Here is a 17,780-nt window from a genome sequence, read left to right as displayed (position 1 = left end):
TTATAAAGGCTTTTTAAAATAAAAATGCTTCAGAAAATAAAATCTGGATTTCACTTCAGATGCAGAATCCTTCCCAGGACCAGTGAAAAAAATGGAACGTGTGTCAGGGTTTTGAGGTTTCAAAGTTTGCTGCGTTTTGACAGAACACAACTGATTTGAAACAGTAAGTTAGTCTTCTGCAAGTGCTCCTGTGCTTAACTTGAAATACAAACACAGCTTATCTTTTCTAATGGAAGAGCTGGAAGCCTGGGATGGGCAAAACGTTGAGCAGGGAATACTCCTGCAGGAACAATAATAACTTATTTGGCTTCCCCTGCCTCTGACTTTGCATGAATTCCCAGAGGAAACCACTGCTTGGTCAGAGAAAATCAGGATGTTGTTTCCTCTAGTCTCCATTTGATACTTTTTGGGAAAGGAGAGTGCTACCAGGTTGATGCAGAGGATATGAACATCTGTGACAGATAAACTTAACGCTGAGCTATGTGTTTTGGGCAAAGCAGTCTTTAACCACATTAGCATTTCAGAGAAGTGAGTAGTGGGGGAAGGAAATAAATGTGAATCTTGAAAGCAGAATTGATTGGAAAAGCTGCATTTGTGAGTAAAGTGGGTTATAAAACTGGAGCTGACAGAGGCTTTTAAAAAGCATGTGCTCACTTCTGATTTTAGTTTTCTGCCTCTTGGAGGAGCAGAGCTGGGGTGCTGAATGCCTTGCCTTGTCATGGTCTTGGATGTGTTTGAAAATAGCTGTAGACCAACCTCAAAGATGCCAATACCTGGTGGGCAGAAGTCCATGGTTCTCTAAGCCTCATGAATAGGGCTGAATAAAACCCGTAAAGAGGGTACGGTGCCCCACACAAACTGTGCAACTGGGGTGGGGAAATACTGTATGATTTGGTTATTAATTATCATACTCTTGTGCTGCAGCAGCAACAGTGGTACAGATAGCCAAGAAACCCAGAGAAACTGATCTGCTAGTGGGAATAACCAGATTGTGTTGCAAGTTATAGATTATCTGAGATTGATTCTAGACTGATACATCCTGAACAGAAGCAAGACTTTGTGCTCCCATGAAGTTTCCGCTGTCCCACACTAGGCTCTAGGGACTCATCCTAAATTTTAACAGTTTAAATATGGAAAACAGATTCATGTCTAAGTGGGCAAAAAATTATCCTTCCTATCAGCGCATCAAAGACACCCTTTGAGCAGAGCTAAGCCTTCTTTTGTTTTGGTATGTTAATAGCAAGGGCAGAGATGGCAGAGCGTGGTTACAGGTCATGTCAAACTGGCTGTTTTGCAAGAGAAATGTCTCTTTGCATAATAACTATTTGCAGGCATGAAAGACAAAGGGAATGTGCTGTTTCCTTTCTCCTAATTCCCTATATACTATTTTCTCTACCCATCTGCCTGCAACTTTAATATCATGCTCATTAAAGAAGTCCCACATCAATTGTATGAAGAGAAGTGGGGTGGGCTGCCCTGAGCTTCTGGACTTGTAATAACATGCAGACCAACAATAGGCTAGTGTTCTTACAGCTGATGATTAAATACTTGGCTCATAAATACCAATATTATGTAATTCCAAAATTAAGTCAGCAAATTGTGACCATATGGGAGACTTTGGGAAGGTTTGGATATTTTAAAGTCACTCTGTGGAACAAAATAGGCTCCTTATTAAGAGTTGGTGAGAGTAGTGGTGGTGAGAGAATCCTCTGTCTTTTCCTTATGCCTTGGTTTCTCATCACCTAGCTTGAAATTAAAAGCATCCTAAGGCCTATGGAGTTACACAAGTAGGGCCAGGGCTGTTGTGTTTGCTTGAGGTCCAGCAGTCAGCCGTGCTGCCTCTTGGAGCTCCTTTCCCTGTTGGCATGGTGGTCAGTGGGTGCAGGTGGGGGCTGGCAGGATGTGCTTTTACTGAGAGGCCTAATTTTAACAAGGGGAATACATCCAGTCGCTCGTATCTTAAGGATTGTGGGTGCTTTTGAGCATGTGTTTCTGATACTCTGTGTCCCTGCCTAATTTGGGTGTAAAACCATGCCAAGGCTATGAAGCCTGATAGAGAACCAGGCCTTCTTCCCATAGCCTTTGCTCAGAAGGAGATCTGACAATTTTTTTTGTGTGTGTTTCTACCTGAGGTGGCAGGATGTTTAGCTAGATCTCTTAAGGGCTCTGAAGAGTTAGTTGTAATTACCAAAGGCTTTTGATTTTCTAGGTAAATTGAAACCTGGCTCCTACTGACACAGCACCTGCTGTTGTTGGTAGACACAGGGAATCTCTTTCTTACTCATTGCCAGTCGTCTTCCCTCTGAGGATCATGGTGTGAGTTGTAATCTGGGAAGAACACACTTGGTGCTGGATTTTTTCACATGCTTTGCAAGAGACTGCAGCGATTCAAGACTTTCTCCATTTCATTTGCGGGCAGTTTTGTCACTGCCTGTTTGCTAAGAGCTGGTGAATTCCCAGCACACCCCCTGTCTAGCCACCTAAGAAGTTGGTTTCAAATGTCTTCTCTATCTCTAAATGCTCTGATCCTATTGCCTCATGTCTAAATTAGGCATGAGTGTAGTTGATGCGATGCATCTGTTCTGTTGTTTGGACAGGATACCAATTGGACAATGCCTTATGGTGCGCAGAAGTAACCTTGTTTGTGTTTGAGGCATGCAGGGTCTTCAGCAATCACATTTGTTCCCCACGGAGCTGCCAGCATGTTGCCCAAGGATTTCCCTTTCTCTTGTAATATCAACGTTTACTGCTCTCCCATCGTTACCAGTTAAAATAACTCTTAGTGTTTTATCATCCAGATGTGACCAGAAACAACCAAGATGGAACACCTTGTAAAAATGATTGAGTGTGAGAACAGGTAGTTGAAAGAACAAAGCTACAGCTGTCTTTCATCATTCCGTGGAGGAAATCATTGTCATAAGCTTCCATTTTATCATGTAGACAGTCCTGTGCTTTATTTCCCTGTCTTAGAAGAGAAAGGTAGAACTACTGAACAGAAGGGCTTGAAGTCAGTGCAGCCCAGTAATCACAGAAATCTTGCAACCTGGATTCTTCCACTGACTCTAATCTATGGCCTTGGACAGGTCACTTAGCAATGTGAGGTCCAGCTGCTCACCTCCTCTGAAGAGCCAGGTTTCATTTGTGTGAGATCCACAGTGATCCTGCAATATCCTTCTCTTGTCAAAAGCAACAAGGCCTTTCCCTTCTGCATGGTTATTACCTTGAGGAATGCCTTCAGGAACATCACCCAGATGAACTCTCACTGCTCTGACTAGTGTTGGAGTTCTTTGAGCAACATTAGCAGTAATACAGGAAGCATAGTTAGTGGTTTTATCTTGTTAAGCCTTCTCTACCAAATGTTCAGCCAGTCCAGACAGTGATTGTGGTGCAGTAGGTTTGTTTGACATCAGGGCTAATTAGCAATTAAGCGAATTTTGGAGCAAGCACTTTCAGACCAGATTTTTTTTTTTTTTTCCTCCCAGGCAGGCTAGCATGAAATTCCATCTGCCTCATTTGCAAACTCAATTGCTTTAATTATGCATCCAAACTGGGAAAGTGTATACTCAAAAGATCGTTAATTCTGTGCACTTCTCGTGATAATGCAAAACAAATTGGCCATATCCTCTGAAGTCTGCACCTTCTCAAAATCTGCCTGTTCTGAGTATAACTTACCAGAAAATGGATCCTTTCTTCTTGCAAGTTTACGAGCAGCTAAAAGAGCCTGCTCAACACTTCAGTGTGTGTTCTGTTGGTACTGCTCATTGCAGTTGTTTTGGTTTTAAGGGGATAATTTTCCTTGAGCAGAGCTAAACTTTGCCAACAAGGATCAGAACATACAGGTTAGATGCTGTGAATGTACCTACTGCTGCATTCAAGAAATTTCCTGCCCCTGTTGATGGAAGGTACAGGGAAGTTCAGTGCATCAGGGGAAGCCAAGGGAAGGAGGCTGGTGAATGGGCTGGAGAGTTCAGCTGGGTACATCAGCAGCCTCTGCTCTGCTTTGCCAGTGTTCTACTCTGACCTCATTTACTGGTCCCAAAATAGTGAGTCCTGCAACTGTTTGTTCTTGCACCCTGCGTAGGTCACTTTGTGATCAGACTGAGGCTTGGTTCCTACAGCTCGAGCCCGATGGCTGTTCTCCTGACCGCATGGGTCTGGTGCTGCCAGATTGGTACTAAACTCCCTGAAGGTTGAGCCAGGCCTTCCTTCATCCTCATGGTTTCCTGTTTTTCTTTTTACACAGATGAGCAACAAAAGGTCGAACAGTTTCCGCCAAGCCATCCTTCAGGGCAACAGGAGGCTGTGCAGCAAGGCACTGCTGGAGGAAACAGGGCTGAGCCTGTCACAGAGGCTGATCCGACACGTTGCATATGAGACCCTGCCGCGAGAGATAGACCGCAAGTGGTACTACGACAGCTATACCTGCTGCCCTCCACCCTGGTTCATGATTACCATCACCATCGTAGAGGCAAGTACCTTATTTAATGCCCTGATTCGAGGAACTCACCTCACATTGCCGAGGTTTTGATGTGGGCTGAACCAAGGCCATCGTGGGGCTGGTCTGGATCCAGACAAGGATGAGCATGAGGCTGAAATGGCTCTTTTGACTTACCTACGTGTATATGTAGATTATGTAAATGGAGGCTGTGTTCCTGTCTGTCTTCATGTGTGGTTATTAGTCATTGAAGCAACTTGTATATGAAACTACAGAATTTGGGAAAGTAAAGCTAAATTTTTTGAGAAGTGAAAATCTGGACAGTTTAAGGGGTAGCTCAAATAATAGAATTAGAAATAAACTCTTGTATGGTTACCTCTGCTCTTTGAATGGGGAGAAATTGGAGGGAGCAGAACTGGACTAAAAATTCTGACCTGCTCATTTCTTGCTCACAGAAGAGCTTTGTGCAGTAGTTAAGTGATGCTTAGGAATAAACAGAGAAGGATATCCTATGGCACTCAGGGTGCTGAGCTCCTCTAACTTGGTGACTGATCCGTAATGGAAAGCCACATATGGAGTTAGGCTGATGTGTTGCAGGTTTCTCAGAACAGGGAACATACATGCTGTATAGCTGTCAGGTGGTAGAAAAATTTGTTTTTCAGTTGACTTCCTTTCATGATTTTGAGTTTGCAAAGTGCTTTTCACTGAGAGAAGGCATTTGCTAACCAAGGAATCTTCCTGCTCTTCTAGGTTGCCTTTTTTCTTTACAATGGAGTGGTGCTAGACAGATTTGTGCTGCAAGTCACCCATCCCTTATACCTGAAAAATGCATTACTTTACCATCCTCAACTCCGTGCTCAGGCTTGGAGGTACCTAACCTACATATTCATGCACGCAGGGTGAGTACTTACAAACTGCAGAGATTTTCCAGAGGCAGTTCAGGTTCCTCAGAGAGTGGGAGGAGAAAAGGGACTGAATCAACTCAGAAATCAATTGGGAAAAAAATGGAGAGCACACAAACAAAACCAACCCTAAATTATGTATTAAAATCTGAAGCTGTTGTGGAGTGTTGGGCAATGAGAGGCAAACCTTCACAGCTGTCTGAAGGGAGGAAACAATGTAAGGAACTTAATAGATGCTGCTCCTGTCCCTGCACTTTTGGAATCACACCAACCTCTTAGTATGCACTTTCCTGTGCTTCCTAAAACTGACCTAAAGCTGAAGCCCATTGTCTGTCTAGAGGAGATGTGCAAGTGATGTATTGAGTCTGCAAAGATGCTAGACTGATATTTAAGAACTAGATATTGTATTTTTGGTAGACTTTCTAGTTAAGGTTGGAGAAGTGGATGAAATTTCCCATGCCTACTCAGTGTCATCGCTTAGTAATGCTGTCTCTTCTGTAAGGACTGGGATAATGCCTAGAAATCTGAGACAAAGCTGGACTCCCATTTTGTACAAACTGTACTAACAGTAGTGTGTTCCTTAAGTTCCTTAAGAGCTGACAGTCTCATCTGGACAGATGGACAGAGAATAGTCCATCTAATGTAAAATGAAGGTGCAATAAAATAAAATATATTGTCCTTCATCCCATGGGAGGTATGTAGCAGAATGAAGAGAACACAAGGCATGGGGATTCTAATTCTGTGCTTGTGGACTGTGCTGGTCCTCTCAGGATTCAGAGACTTAACTATGTGACGTTTGTGATGCCATGGTGACGAGTGAATGTCACAGAAAAGTTCACCTCTGTACAAAACACTCTACCCCCTCAACGTGCTTTCTCAGATCGTTATCCTTACACATTCCTGGCAGATAATTGCAATTTTCTTTAATTTTGTCATTGAAGAATCAGAGCAACAAGCTTTTTAACAGTGGTTTATAATTTGAAACTGAATGAAGATCCTTTGTTCTTAAATAGAAAGCTTATATTCCCATCAACCAATGATCTCCTTTAAAAGGCCAAAAAGATCAAGCAGATCTTTTCCTTTTTCCACCAGGAAGCTGATGTCCCTTCTCTGCCATGGAAATCCAACCTGTGCGTAACTGCCCATAAGCACAAGATGTGCCCCAGATTTCTGGATTAAAATTACGGTTGGAATAGGGCAGGCTTGACCCAAGGAGAGTAGAAAAAAAATTATAGAGGAAACTTCTAAATGTGGTGACATCTGTACTCTGCATTCGACATTCCTCCGGTAAATTTGATTACAGAGGCATCAGTCTACAAGTGCAGACTGTTGTGCTTAAATGTGAGGCTGGTTATGTAAAATGAGAATTAGAAAGGTGAGGAAAAGTGGGTTTGTAGAAAAGAAGGAACACGATTTTAACTCACGCAAACTGACTTGTATCTGATTTTCATTCTGTTTCTGCTGTAGTCCTACTGTTTCACTTCTATAACCACAGATTGCTCGGGAATTCGTTTAAGAGAAGCACCTGCACAATTATAATTTTGCAGCACTTAAATATCTCCCTGTGTCCCCTGTGGCATTTCTTTCCTATCTGTGCAAAGTTGCCCTAACCTATAGCAGGCAGTGCCCTGGCATTCTCCACACTTACTGTCTGAAAAATACATTAGCTTTACTTCACACCTGTGGCTGGCTTTGCCACGAGCAGTGGTGAAATTGTTGTGCAAAAGTCTCATTGCTTTTGTGATGGATTCCAAATTCTCCAGCTGTTACAGCCTTCAAAACAATGATGAGTCCTGCTGGAATAATAAACCCCGTGACTTATTTGCAGTATCTGGAGTTAGGCTAACTGCTCGTTTATGGCTAACACATAACGTGTAAATCTCCTTTCGTATCAAGAGGGGGGATAAATCTTAGAAAGATAATAATGCTTGTAGTGGAAGTCCATCACTCTCTTGTTTTTCAAAGGAGAGGTTAAGACAATGTCATGGGGTTTATTGTTGTCCTGTTTCCAGCTGAGACTTTAAGATGGTAATATGGACTGTTGCTTAATTTAGTGCACTTGGTCTGTGCACTGAAGTCAGAAGGTGTCCAAAAAGGCGGCAGTTGCTAAGGCTTGGCTGGCTGTTTCTCTAGAAAGATCCCAAAAATGTGTGGACTTTGTGATGGTCCTGGTGCAGGGAGCTTTGTCGAGAGCTGAAAAGCCAGGCAAAGTTGTAAATTCTGCCCTTTGCTTTCATGGAAAGCTGACGTTGATTATCTGAGGCCCACACATTTGTAACACTGCCATAACTAATGACTTGCATTGATTCTCAGTCCCGTTTGTTTGGTCCCAGGGAAGGAGAAAGTCTTTAATAAATCAGGGAAATTGTCATTTCAAGAATGACGCATTCAGCACCAGCAAAGGCTAATTATATTTTATGGGTGCTTGTTGACTATGGAGACTTCAATGCTATTAGCATGATGGGGAGGAAGAGTGAATAGGATCGCTCCTGCAAAGTCTTTTAAGAACAGCTGTGAGTCGGGGCAGTCACTTTCGGGCTGGGGATAAACTTTGCTGAGCCCATACAAAAGCTGCCTTTGAAAAATAAGACCCAGTGCTTTGTGAGAAAATGTCAGGCACCGCCTCGTGACACTGGCTGCCAGCTGAAGCTTCTTTCCTCCCCGTGTAAAAGGGCATCTGGGTGCTTTGACTCCTTTCTGTGATCTCTGTTTGACCTTTGCTCATTGTTCCTAATTTAATTCCCGAGTTCTGTGAACAACCAGGATCGGAATGAGTGCCAGAATGCACCCGTGCCCAATGGCTTCAAGAGCAAGATGATCAACATACTTGGTTACTTTCCATAATTCTCAGTGACGGTGAATTATGGTGCTGAGCGTCCCATGCACAGAGAGAAATTTACTCTTAGAGAAAAATTAAGTGATAACAAACTCATTAAGATATCTGGAAAAGTCATTTTTCTGCAGTGTCATTTCTAGCAGCTTTTTCTGGTCCAACTTCAAATTCTCCTTCATGAGACGGTTCTATCATTAGTGCATTTTATCATCAGCATTTTTTTCTGATGTGTATGGGAAATTGCTATGGTAACACGAAGAAAGTCCAAAACAGTGAAAATTCATAGAACTTAAACCAAGTATTGCTGGGTCTGGCTGCAAGCAATCCGTTTCTTGTATGAAATATGACATAAACTCACAGTGCATTAGCTACTTTGTGCTTTTTCCCACAGAAGGTGCTAGTATTGTGTGTTGAGGATGTGCCGTGGTGTCATTTAAATCTACCTGCTTCGTAAGCAGTCAGTCCTGGTGTTACAATCTCCCTTCATGGAACAGATGCTATCTGATCTCATTCTGAGATATCTCTGTCACAAGGGAGAAGGGAGGCAGAGTTAGAAAAGAGTGCAACTGCTGTTTTTCCTTGCTGCAGGATAGAACACCTTGGTCTCAATGTTGTCCTTCAGCTCTTGGTTGGAGTTCCCCTGGAAATGGTGCATGGAGCTGCGAGGATCAGCTTTGTGTACGTTGCTGGAGTCGTGGCAGGTAGGTTACACCTCTGTATGCCCTAGACAGAGAGGCATCTGGAAGTAGTCTGGGATGCCTTTTGCAAAGAAGAAATGTTTTGTGACATTTGTGTATAGGAGAAGAGCAGTCTGATCTGTGTTTTGGACACTTGTGGCCCCACTGTACATTCCTTGCAACCCGTAGAAGGCTAGCAGAAATGTGGCATCACAGGCTTCCATCGTCCTCCTGCATGAAGAACCTTTGTCCCACCCCACCCTGCCCCCAGGTCCTGCGCCAGCTCTTCCATTTGTCCTGCACTGTCTGGTTTCTACAGCCTAAGAAAGAAGTATTTGGTTGTATGTTGTGATCAGTGCAAAGGAATCTGGAAATTAATTTGATCGTGAAGCTATAGGTTTTGATTGATGTTTAGTTTGTGCTGTACTTCTTTTATTTATGTTTGGCATTTCCAGCACTTTGGAGGTGATGAAAGTTAGCTGACAATAGATCAACATCTAATTAAAACAGGAGGAGAGTGTGAGAAAACAGAGGGCTTCACGGTGGAACCTGGAACAAAGAATTGACTGCCACAGTTCAAGATTTATGTAACTGGGAAAAAAATCACCATAATTTTGTTTTTTCAATAATGAGCAGATAAAATCATTGTAAGATAGACTGCATTCCTGGAAGAGGCTGTGAAAAAGAATAATTGCATTAGGGCACAGGGCAAGGCATGGTACAAGCAGCATCTCATTAATGCAGAGAGAGAAGTGAGCAGACCAGCTCTGGTGTTTCTTGCCTATTATTTTAATAAGCATTAAAGTGGTTCCCAGTCTGCAACTCTCCAGGCACAAAGTTTTCTACATAGATCAGTCTGCAAAGTCATGGGGCTTAATTTGTACACACACACTGCACATCTGTGCCAGGTAAGCAAAGCAAACAAGCACTGAACCTGCTATGATTGAGCCCAGGTGAGCACTGCAAGTTGATGGCAGGGGAAATTCTCAGTGCAGGTTGGAACTATGAATGTGGTTGGACAACCCCAAAGAAGCATTACATAAGCATAATCCCTCTGTCTCTTTCTGTTGTTAGCCAGTTATTAAATGTGCTTTGTTCTTTGACGTATGTCAGGAGATGGAGGAAGGAGCCTGAGGATGTGGCAATATAAAGATAATGCAGCTCCTAAACAATCAGGAATAAATAGTAAAATGTGGATACATGCTGCAGTAGCCACTCCCTACTTTTGTATTTTTCTCACTTGTCTGGCTTTGACAAAAGGATATGTGGAAGTGTAGATGGAGAGATGCAGTTAAGTGCTTGGGTCCTGCAATGAGCGCATGGATTCTGATTACTCCTTTCTTAACTTCTGATTAACGTGTCCCTTAATGGCATTGCTTAAGAGCTGAGAAGTTTCAGGTCCCTATGGTGAAGAAGGGAGCTATATGCTGGTGGAAGCTCAGTTCTTTTTTGACCATAATCACCTAAACAATTAGCCAAGAAGCCTATCGGAAGATTCTGCACTACTGATGACTCTCTCCAGAGTAGTCATTGTGATTTTTCCCCATTTCTGCTCATCACAAACGTCTTCATTATCCCTGCTTTGTGCACAAAGTCTGCCTTTGTCTCTCTTTATCTTTTCAGTTACCTCTGAAGTTTGTTATATCGGAGCTTTGAGCAGATCCAGGCCTCTAATTGGGATAAAGAGAAGCAGTGTCTATGTTTGAAAGTATTTCTATTAGCAGTACCTTTATGTGATTGAACTGACATTTTGCCATCTCATGATGACTGCTTTCATTCAGGTTATTTTTAGGAAGCTTTACTCTGCAGTTTTATAAGTAACAGGCTGAGCATTGATCAAAGTCCTGGGTTTAAGTGATCAGTCCCCAGTCTTTTAAAGTTTGCAAATATTTATCTTGTCAGTGCAAGAGCAACTTCTATTTTATCCTTTGGTGATGAACAGGATGAAGACACTTGTCCATCTTCCTTGTTGGTTTTTTTTTTAAGCAGAGTGTATATATACTTTTTGCAGCATAGGTTCAAAGATGCATTGCTCCCTCGTGCTGGCTCGTAGTCTTTTTAAGTAGGTACAAAAGAATTGGATTGATTTCTCTTTTCCCCCTTCCTTTTATTTATCTCTGTATTGCTGACCTGTAGCAGATGATGCAGAAATAGTGGTTACTGTAGAAAAGTGATTTTATTTGGCTGATAATTCTGACAAAGCCTTGTTCTAATTCCCAGGGTCCTTGGCAGTGTCAGTGGCTGATATGACTGCACCTGTGGTTGGCTCCTCCGGAGGCGTGTATGCCCTTGTCTCGGCTCACTTGGCCAATATAGTCATGGTGAGTAGCAGAATGCCTTTCCAACCTCTTTGAAGGTGAGCGCCTCTGGGATTGGGAAGAGGGCCTGACCGAGCTGTTGGTCATTCAGGGCTTGCTCAGTGGTCTCACCCCAGTGGCCTGGTCCTGGAATATTACACTATAGTTGGTGGATTGGTGCATCAATGACTAACAGTTTGTAAGCTGAATCCGAAGGTGCTGTTAATTCAATATTTATTGGTATATTTGAGACTATCAGTTTTTATTGAATGGATTGAGAACTTTTTGGAAGAGAAGGAGCTGACGGCATCTACAAAAGTTGCGGAGCTGTTTCTGTCTGCAGTGTGTCATATCATGTTAGGAAGTACCTAAAGAAATTTTTTATTTGTTGGATTCTTTGTAGAATATCCCTTATTCCCTTTCATAAAACTCAAACTGACACTGAATTCTGATCATAACAGCGTTGCTGTCTTTTAGCTGTTTCACCTCATGAAGTACTTCATAAAGGTCAGTGAATATCAGCACTGTAATTTCTGGAAGATCTAGAAACAGCAGCTCATCCAGGGTCCTTACAAGGGCTGTGGCAAAGCCAACATGTCTGCCTGTGCAAGCCCTGAGCTTACCACTGGACAGCAATGGTTTTGCTGAGAATGCTGTTTTTCACATGGTTCAGATTGCTGTGTGGTGGTACAGGAGCACGCATCTGTCCTTTGCTAGCAGTGTCAGAGCAGAACAACCATAAGAATAATGGTAATTTAGCTCCCAGTGGGATCTGTGTGAGATGATAATGTGAGCTGGATGCGGCAAAGACAGAGGGTTTGATGTATGTGCTCTGGAAAACACGTGCATGTGTTGTGGTACTTTTATCAAGCCTAGAAGATGCTCTTCCAGTGCAGATTTGAATGTAAAATCCAGATATCCATGCAGCATCACTTTGTTTTCTTTGTCTCTTTTCCAGAATTGGTCTGGAATGAAGTGCCAATTCAAACTGCTACGCATGGCTGTTGCCTTGATCTGTAGTAAGTATCGTGCAATACCTGGTGAACAAGCAATCCTGTCTCATTTGTCTTTGTCCTAAGGGTTTGTGCTGACACAGGGAGTTCTGACTTTGCAGCAGTTTTGGTAGGAACTTGCAGCTGGAACTTCCTCATGCAGAAGTCACATCACTCTCAAATGCTGATTTTGGTTTTCAGCATAAGCATTTTTAAATGAGGATTTGTTGTTAACCAGCATCTGTAGCATATGGAATTGTGAAGATCTGGGATTTAAGCATCTCCTCTCTGAATTCACAAACAAACAGTACTTTCATAATGCTCATGTTTAAGCTTCCTGGAGCACTTGCTGTATGTACAACACCATTGTACATACATCAGTCAATTATCTTCCAGACACATCCCCAGGGTGCCCTGATGAGAGAAACCGGATTGTGTATTATCAACAGCAAATTGTCTTCAAATTCTGATATTTTTTTTCCTTATTTTTGATATAAACTTTGAAAGAGAAATGTTCCTTTGCCTGTCTACACTCTGACAAGCCCAGACCGCAGGGGAGATCTCATCTCTGTATGCCTTACATAACCATGGCTTCCCAGCCTCCCTGTGCTCACTATACAAGGCAGTTTCTTTTTCACTCTTTTTGCTTCTTCAGAAGATGTAGTGCTGCCTTGCAAGGTGGAGTTGAGAAGGGATAGACTTAAACTATTAATTTATTTTGTCCTTGTTGTTCCAGTGAGCTTTGAATTTGGAAGAGCTGTGTGGCTGCGATTCCACCCCTCTGCCTACCCTCCATGCCCACATCCCAGCTTCATGGCTCACCTGGGAGGGGTGATGGTTGGGATCACCCTCGGTGTCATCATCTTGAGGAACTATGAGCAGAGACTTCAAGATCAGACTTTATGGTGGATCTTCCTTTCTATTTATCTAATCTTTGTGTTGTTTGCCATCTTCTGGAACATTTTTGCCTACAGCCTGTTGGATTTGAAGCTACCTCCCCCTCCTTGAATGCACAGGACAGGAGACTCTGGAGAGCAGAAGCGGTCTGCCAGCTGCATTATACGAGAGAAGATGGAGGTTCTATTTTTATATTTAACTTAGGGGAGGATGATTATTTTGAACACAACCGTGTGTGGAAGAAGATGCTTAAAGATCTCACAAATGAATGGACTGATCAGTTTGTTATTAAATCTAGCAGGTACTGTAATGCTGGCTGGCCTGGGCCCTGCAGTTTCTTCACTGCTAGGGCTTCCATTGGACACCTTGAACTTGGACATTTATCACATGGTTTGTTAGCACACATCAATATTCTGTATGGGATATTTGCATTTTCCTGGTCAGTGCTGGAATTACAGCCAACTGTTGAATGAATCTCCTCAATATTACTAAACACAAGATGGAAAAAGAGCAGTCAGTTACTAACTAGAGACTTGCATGACACTCCCAAGGCAGGCTGGGTTTGGTTTCTACAGATACATTTGACTGTTCAGCCATACCAGTGCCACTGTCTAATTACTTGAATGGTTCCTTAAAATTTTAAGCCTTTGGTGGAACTTGTTTTATGCACCTTTGAAAGGGATCAGCAGAACTTTGTCACCCAAAGTGATGGAGACTGGTCTTTCAACTACAGGTCAAATGAAATTGCACTATAAACCTTGGAAACTCTTTAGAGTGATGTGGATACTGGGCTAGAGGTGAATTTACCATGCACGATTTACTTGATTTATACTTTTTTTCCCAGCCTGTTGTGGCTGCAGCTTGTGGCTGGGGTTTGTTTTTGAGAGATGGAAGAAAGGAAGGCAAATGTTCAGTTTTGATTTTGTCAGTTGACAATGGGGTTTTCTTCTCACTTTATTTGGGGCTGTATTGATTTAATGCCTGGCCTGCAGTGATATCTAAGCAGGGATCTCAACTCTTCCAACAGGCTCCAGCTTTAGAGCCATCCAGTCTGTTTGAAGCCAGCTTTGTCCACTGAAGGTATTGGGTTAAGTCAGGGTGTGTGTCTGGCTTCCTCCTGAAGTGGAAGAAGTGTTACAGTGAACGTTGTGAAGTTCATAAAACTGGTTTTCAAATGGCTGCTAAAATCTGAGCATGGCAAGTCTTTCTGAGGCAATGGAAGTTCAGAGAAAGCAACAGTCAGTTGCACTGATGCCTTTTTGCTTAGCATAGGTCAAACCCAGATTTTAGTAATCTGGTTTGAAACACAGTCCATACAGCCACACGATGCGTGCTGCCTGAGTGAACCTGGGGACCAGACTGGAATGTCTGCAGAGTGTGTGTCTGTGTAAGGTGCATATTCAGTTTTGCTTCTCACTTTGGAGAGCTGCCAAACTACAGTTGAGATACTTGGATGCCTTTCTTTTCTCTCCCCTTTGCCCACCTGGTTTGGTACCTTGTATAAAGCAGAAATGGGAGTCTTTGTAGATGAGCTCCTTTTTTCCTTTTTCTTTGCAGCTTGGTGCCCAGCCACCGCCAGCTTTCCGTGGCACATCTTGTGGGCAGAGCAGCAGCTGGGTTTTCTCTGTGGCTAAGTGTTTTTGTATCATAAGCTTTATTCTCTCAGTTGTGTAATTGCTACTGCCAGATGAAACCACAAACTGGTGGGAGCCTGTGTTTCTAGAGGGGACGTTCCCAAGAAATCATCAACTGTAGTTCCCTTATTTGCCTTTGCAGGAGAAATCTCTCCAGAAGCTAGAACTTCTGCTCCTGTGGTATCTGCTAGTAAAAATCCTGTTGCCTCAGGGAAAGAGAAGGGGGAGAAGGAAAAGTGTCTCTACAGCTGGGAGTAAGCGTTATGTGCAAAAGAACCAAGTTTTGCTGTTTGTGCACAGAAATGGAATCTCAGAGGGCACCTTTCTGCATGACTGGCATGTTTGTGGCCCTCAGATCGAGGGACAAGGGTCAGAGCTCTATTCTGTCTGAAGAAACGGGCTCATTCCCTGTGCTATTTCATCTCAGCAGATTGGGTCCAGGTCAGAGCGGTCACAAAACTTTATGTGCATTGCTTCAGGTCAGGAGCTGGTCAGCGAGTTCCATGCTGATGGAGATTGTCTCCCTGGAGAGCCATAGACAAGCAGGAGGGGGGAACTAGAATGCAGAGAAAAGCATGGCTAATGCCATTCTTTCTTCACCAATTGTTAAGCCTTTCTGAATACAGATGCCTTTAAACCAGAGGTGAGCAGGAAATGGGAATTGCCAGATAGGAGCTGCACAGAGCAGTCTAGGTGCCCTTCCTTGGTCCTTCATCCATAAATGAACATAGTGAATACAAAGTAATTTTTTCCAAAAAACCTCTCACTGAACTTGTGAGTTGTTCATCTTTCCGACTTCCATTCCTGTGTTCCCATCTGCTGTCTGAGCAAATCTGAAGCAGCCCTGGGGATCAGAGAGGTCAGACTCGAGCAGTACTGGATTTTTGTGGGTGAAGAAATGAAAGCCTCTTTCATTCCTGCTCAGCAGAGCTGAAATATCTCCCCATGTATAGAGCAGATCGTATGCATAGCCTGTTCTCTATTAAGAATATCAGCTTATGGAGTCAGGAGCATTGTGAAGTGCTGAAGTTTTTTATAATTATGTTTATATCACTGAAAGTATATTGTGAAAACTTGTTATATTTTTACAGAGTATCAGGAAAGCCAGTTAACAGTGTTTTTTAATGCACCCAGAAGTGCCACAGCGCTGCAGTGCCAGAGAGCTAACAGCAAACAGGCTTTGCTTTTACCTCCAGATGTCCTTGATGCTGCTGGCTTATGGCAGAGCTCTGCTATTCTCCATCCTGCTCACTTGTGGTTCCTGCTGATCAGTGGCAGTGTGTTCCTGAAGGAACCATCCGCTGACGACTGGTTTTGGTGGTCGCTTCGGTTTTAGTCCAGATGCTGCCAAGATTTTACATTGCTCAGATAAAAAGTGAATCTTTTGTGTGAATGTGCAGCTCCAGAACGGCAGACAAGGACTGTTAGCAGTGCACAGAGTCGAGATAACGCATGTTGGAGGAGTTTATTTCGTGCCCCCGTCCTTGAATGAGGACACAGCGCAGGCCAAGCAGCCGTTCCGTGTGTGATTGCCGGTCAGACAGCACCGCAGGGCGGCTCTGCAGCTCCTTCGGGGACACCTGCCGGCCGCACCGACACAGCGCAGAGCCACGCTGAGCCCTCGGCTCGGCCCATCCGAGCTGGGAGCAGCAGCTCGGACAGCTCTGGCAATGGTGGAAGACAACCTGAGAGAGCAAAGTCCACGCGGCTTGCAGACTGCGCCTGTTATTCCTCGATTCTTGGATGCAGGTGGAGATTAATTTTGCACACATCGGTAATAACAGGAGGAGGAAGGAGAGGATGGGTGGGAGCGGTGCTTACCAGGAACCATCGCTGACTGAGGTAGAGAGGAGTAAAAATGCTGATGAAATCACTTTTGCTAAGTTTCTAAGCCAACACCTTTCTTTTTTTCCCCCCGTTATTCAGTGGGGCAGCTGGGCACTTCTGTGGCACATTGTGTTTCTACACTGCTTGGTCTTTCAGCAGAAGGAAGTATCTTGTCAGTGGGGACAGGGGAGGGTGGAGAAGTTACTGCCTGAAGCTGCTGGACTAGACATAAAGCTTAAGGATTCCGTGTCCCAAGACCTTGCTTCTGCTGCATTACACTGCCCTTGTTTTTTAAGTCAATTATATAGCTTCATTTTGAACTAGGTGTGAAGGATGGAGTCTGACACATTTAGAGCTGATACAAAAATAACAGCTATCTGCTGGCCTTATGTGGCTGCTGCTGTATTGTGCCAACATTTAGGCTTACAGGATCACAGAGAGGGTCTTCACACATCAGTGAGTAAAGAAAACTTGAGTCTGTGTAACTGCACAGAGTTCCACTTTGGAAACCCCACTGGCTTTACCTGAGGTGGAACTAGAAAACATGAATGCAGTTCAACACCAGCAACCTCTGGAGGCAATCCAGGATCCAGAGAACAGAAACACCTCTGGGATTGTAGCCTCTCCGAATATCACTGCTGTTCTGTTTCCTTTATAGCAGGGGCTGCTTCCCACTGCTCTGTACTGTGACTCAAAACATTCCTCCTGCGGTCAGTGATGCCGAGAGCTGGTTGTAAAGGAAAGCAGCTCATTTTGCAGCTCTGTAAAGAACTGCACTAAAGACAGAAACCAAGCCCGTTCAAAGGTAAATGTACTTTTAATGTCATCATTAATCAACAGCACTTAATTGGAAAAAGTTTTCTAATGAGATATTCCTGAAATGCCAGTAGTAGTAGTTCAGAAAATTTATGTTTCAGGGTACTTGACAATACAGAGCACAAAATATTCCCCAGGCCTGATTCAAGTAGCAACATCTTTAATTTCTAATGAGCTTAATAGATATGTTAGTCACTGTCTCCTGACTCCCTCAGTGTCTCATTAATTGGCAAATAAAGCTAGTTGCTCAGCTTTTCTTTTGCTTACACTACTAACCTAACAACATATCCAAATGTTAAACACAAAGCACTAAACAATGTAATTTTCTGCCTTAAAATACTGAGCAAATGATACTTTCCCGTTAAGGGCTAGTAAAACAAAATGATATTTGCAAGGTAATACACTATGGTATGTTTTCAAATATTTTTGTATTGTGTACATTCTGTATATTTTTGTTGTAACAATATTGT

The 17,780-nt window shown here is 43.2% G+C and overlaps 1 protein-coding gene across 1 annotated transcript in view; it reads left to right on the top strand.

The window, feature by feature from the left end:
- Positions 1–17,731, top strand: part of RHBDL3 (rhomboid like 3) — a 48,056-nt gene extending 30,325 nt beyond the window's left edge. The window contains exons 4-9 of the mRNA XM_042832853.1: positions 4,244–4,468; positions 5,186–5,334; positions 8,759–8,871; positions 11,068–11,168; positions 12,103–12,163; positions 12,873–17,731. Of these exons, the coding sequence (XP_042688787.1) occupies positions 4,244–4,468; positions 5,186–5,334; positions 8,759–8,871; positions 11,068–11,168; positions 12,103–12,163; positions 12,873–13,144 (921 nt within the window). The 3' untranslated portion in view covers positions 13,145–17,731. The remainder of the gene's footprint in view (positions 1–4,243; positions 4,469–5,185; positions 5,335–8,758; positions 8,872–11,067; positions 11,169–12,102; positions 12,164–12,872) is intronic.
- Positions 17,732–17,780: the final 49 nt, after the last annotated feature.

The sequence above is a fragment of the Centrocercus urophasianus genome, unplaced genomic scaffold (assembly GCF_019232065.1).
Source record: "Centrocercus urophasianus isolate 14NV4802_14NV808 unplaced genomic scaffold, USGS_Curo_1.0 seq_40, whole genome shotgun sequence".
NCBI lineage: Eukaryota > Metazoa > Chordata > Aves > Galliformes > Phasianidae > Centrocercus > Centrocercus urophasianus.
Note: the sequence above shows the minus strand (reverse complement) of the source record. Positions and strands in the feature narration are given on the sequence as shown.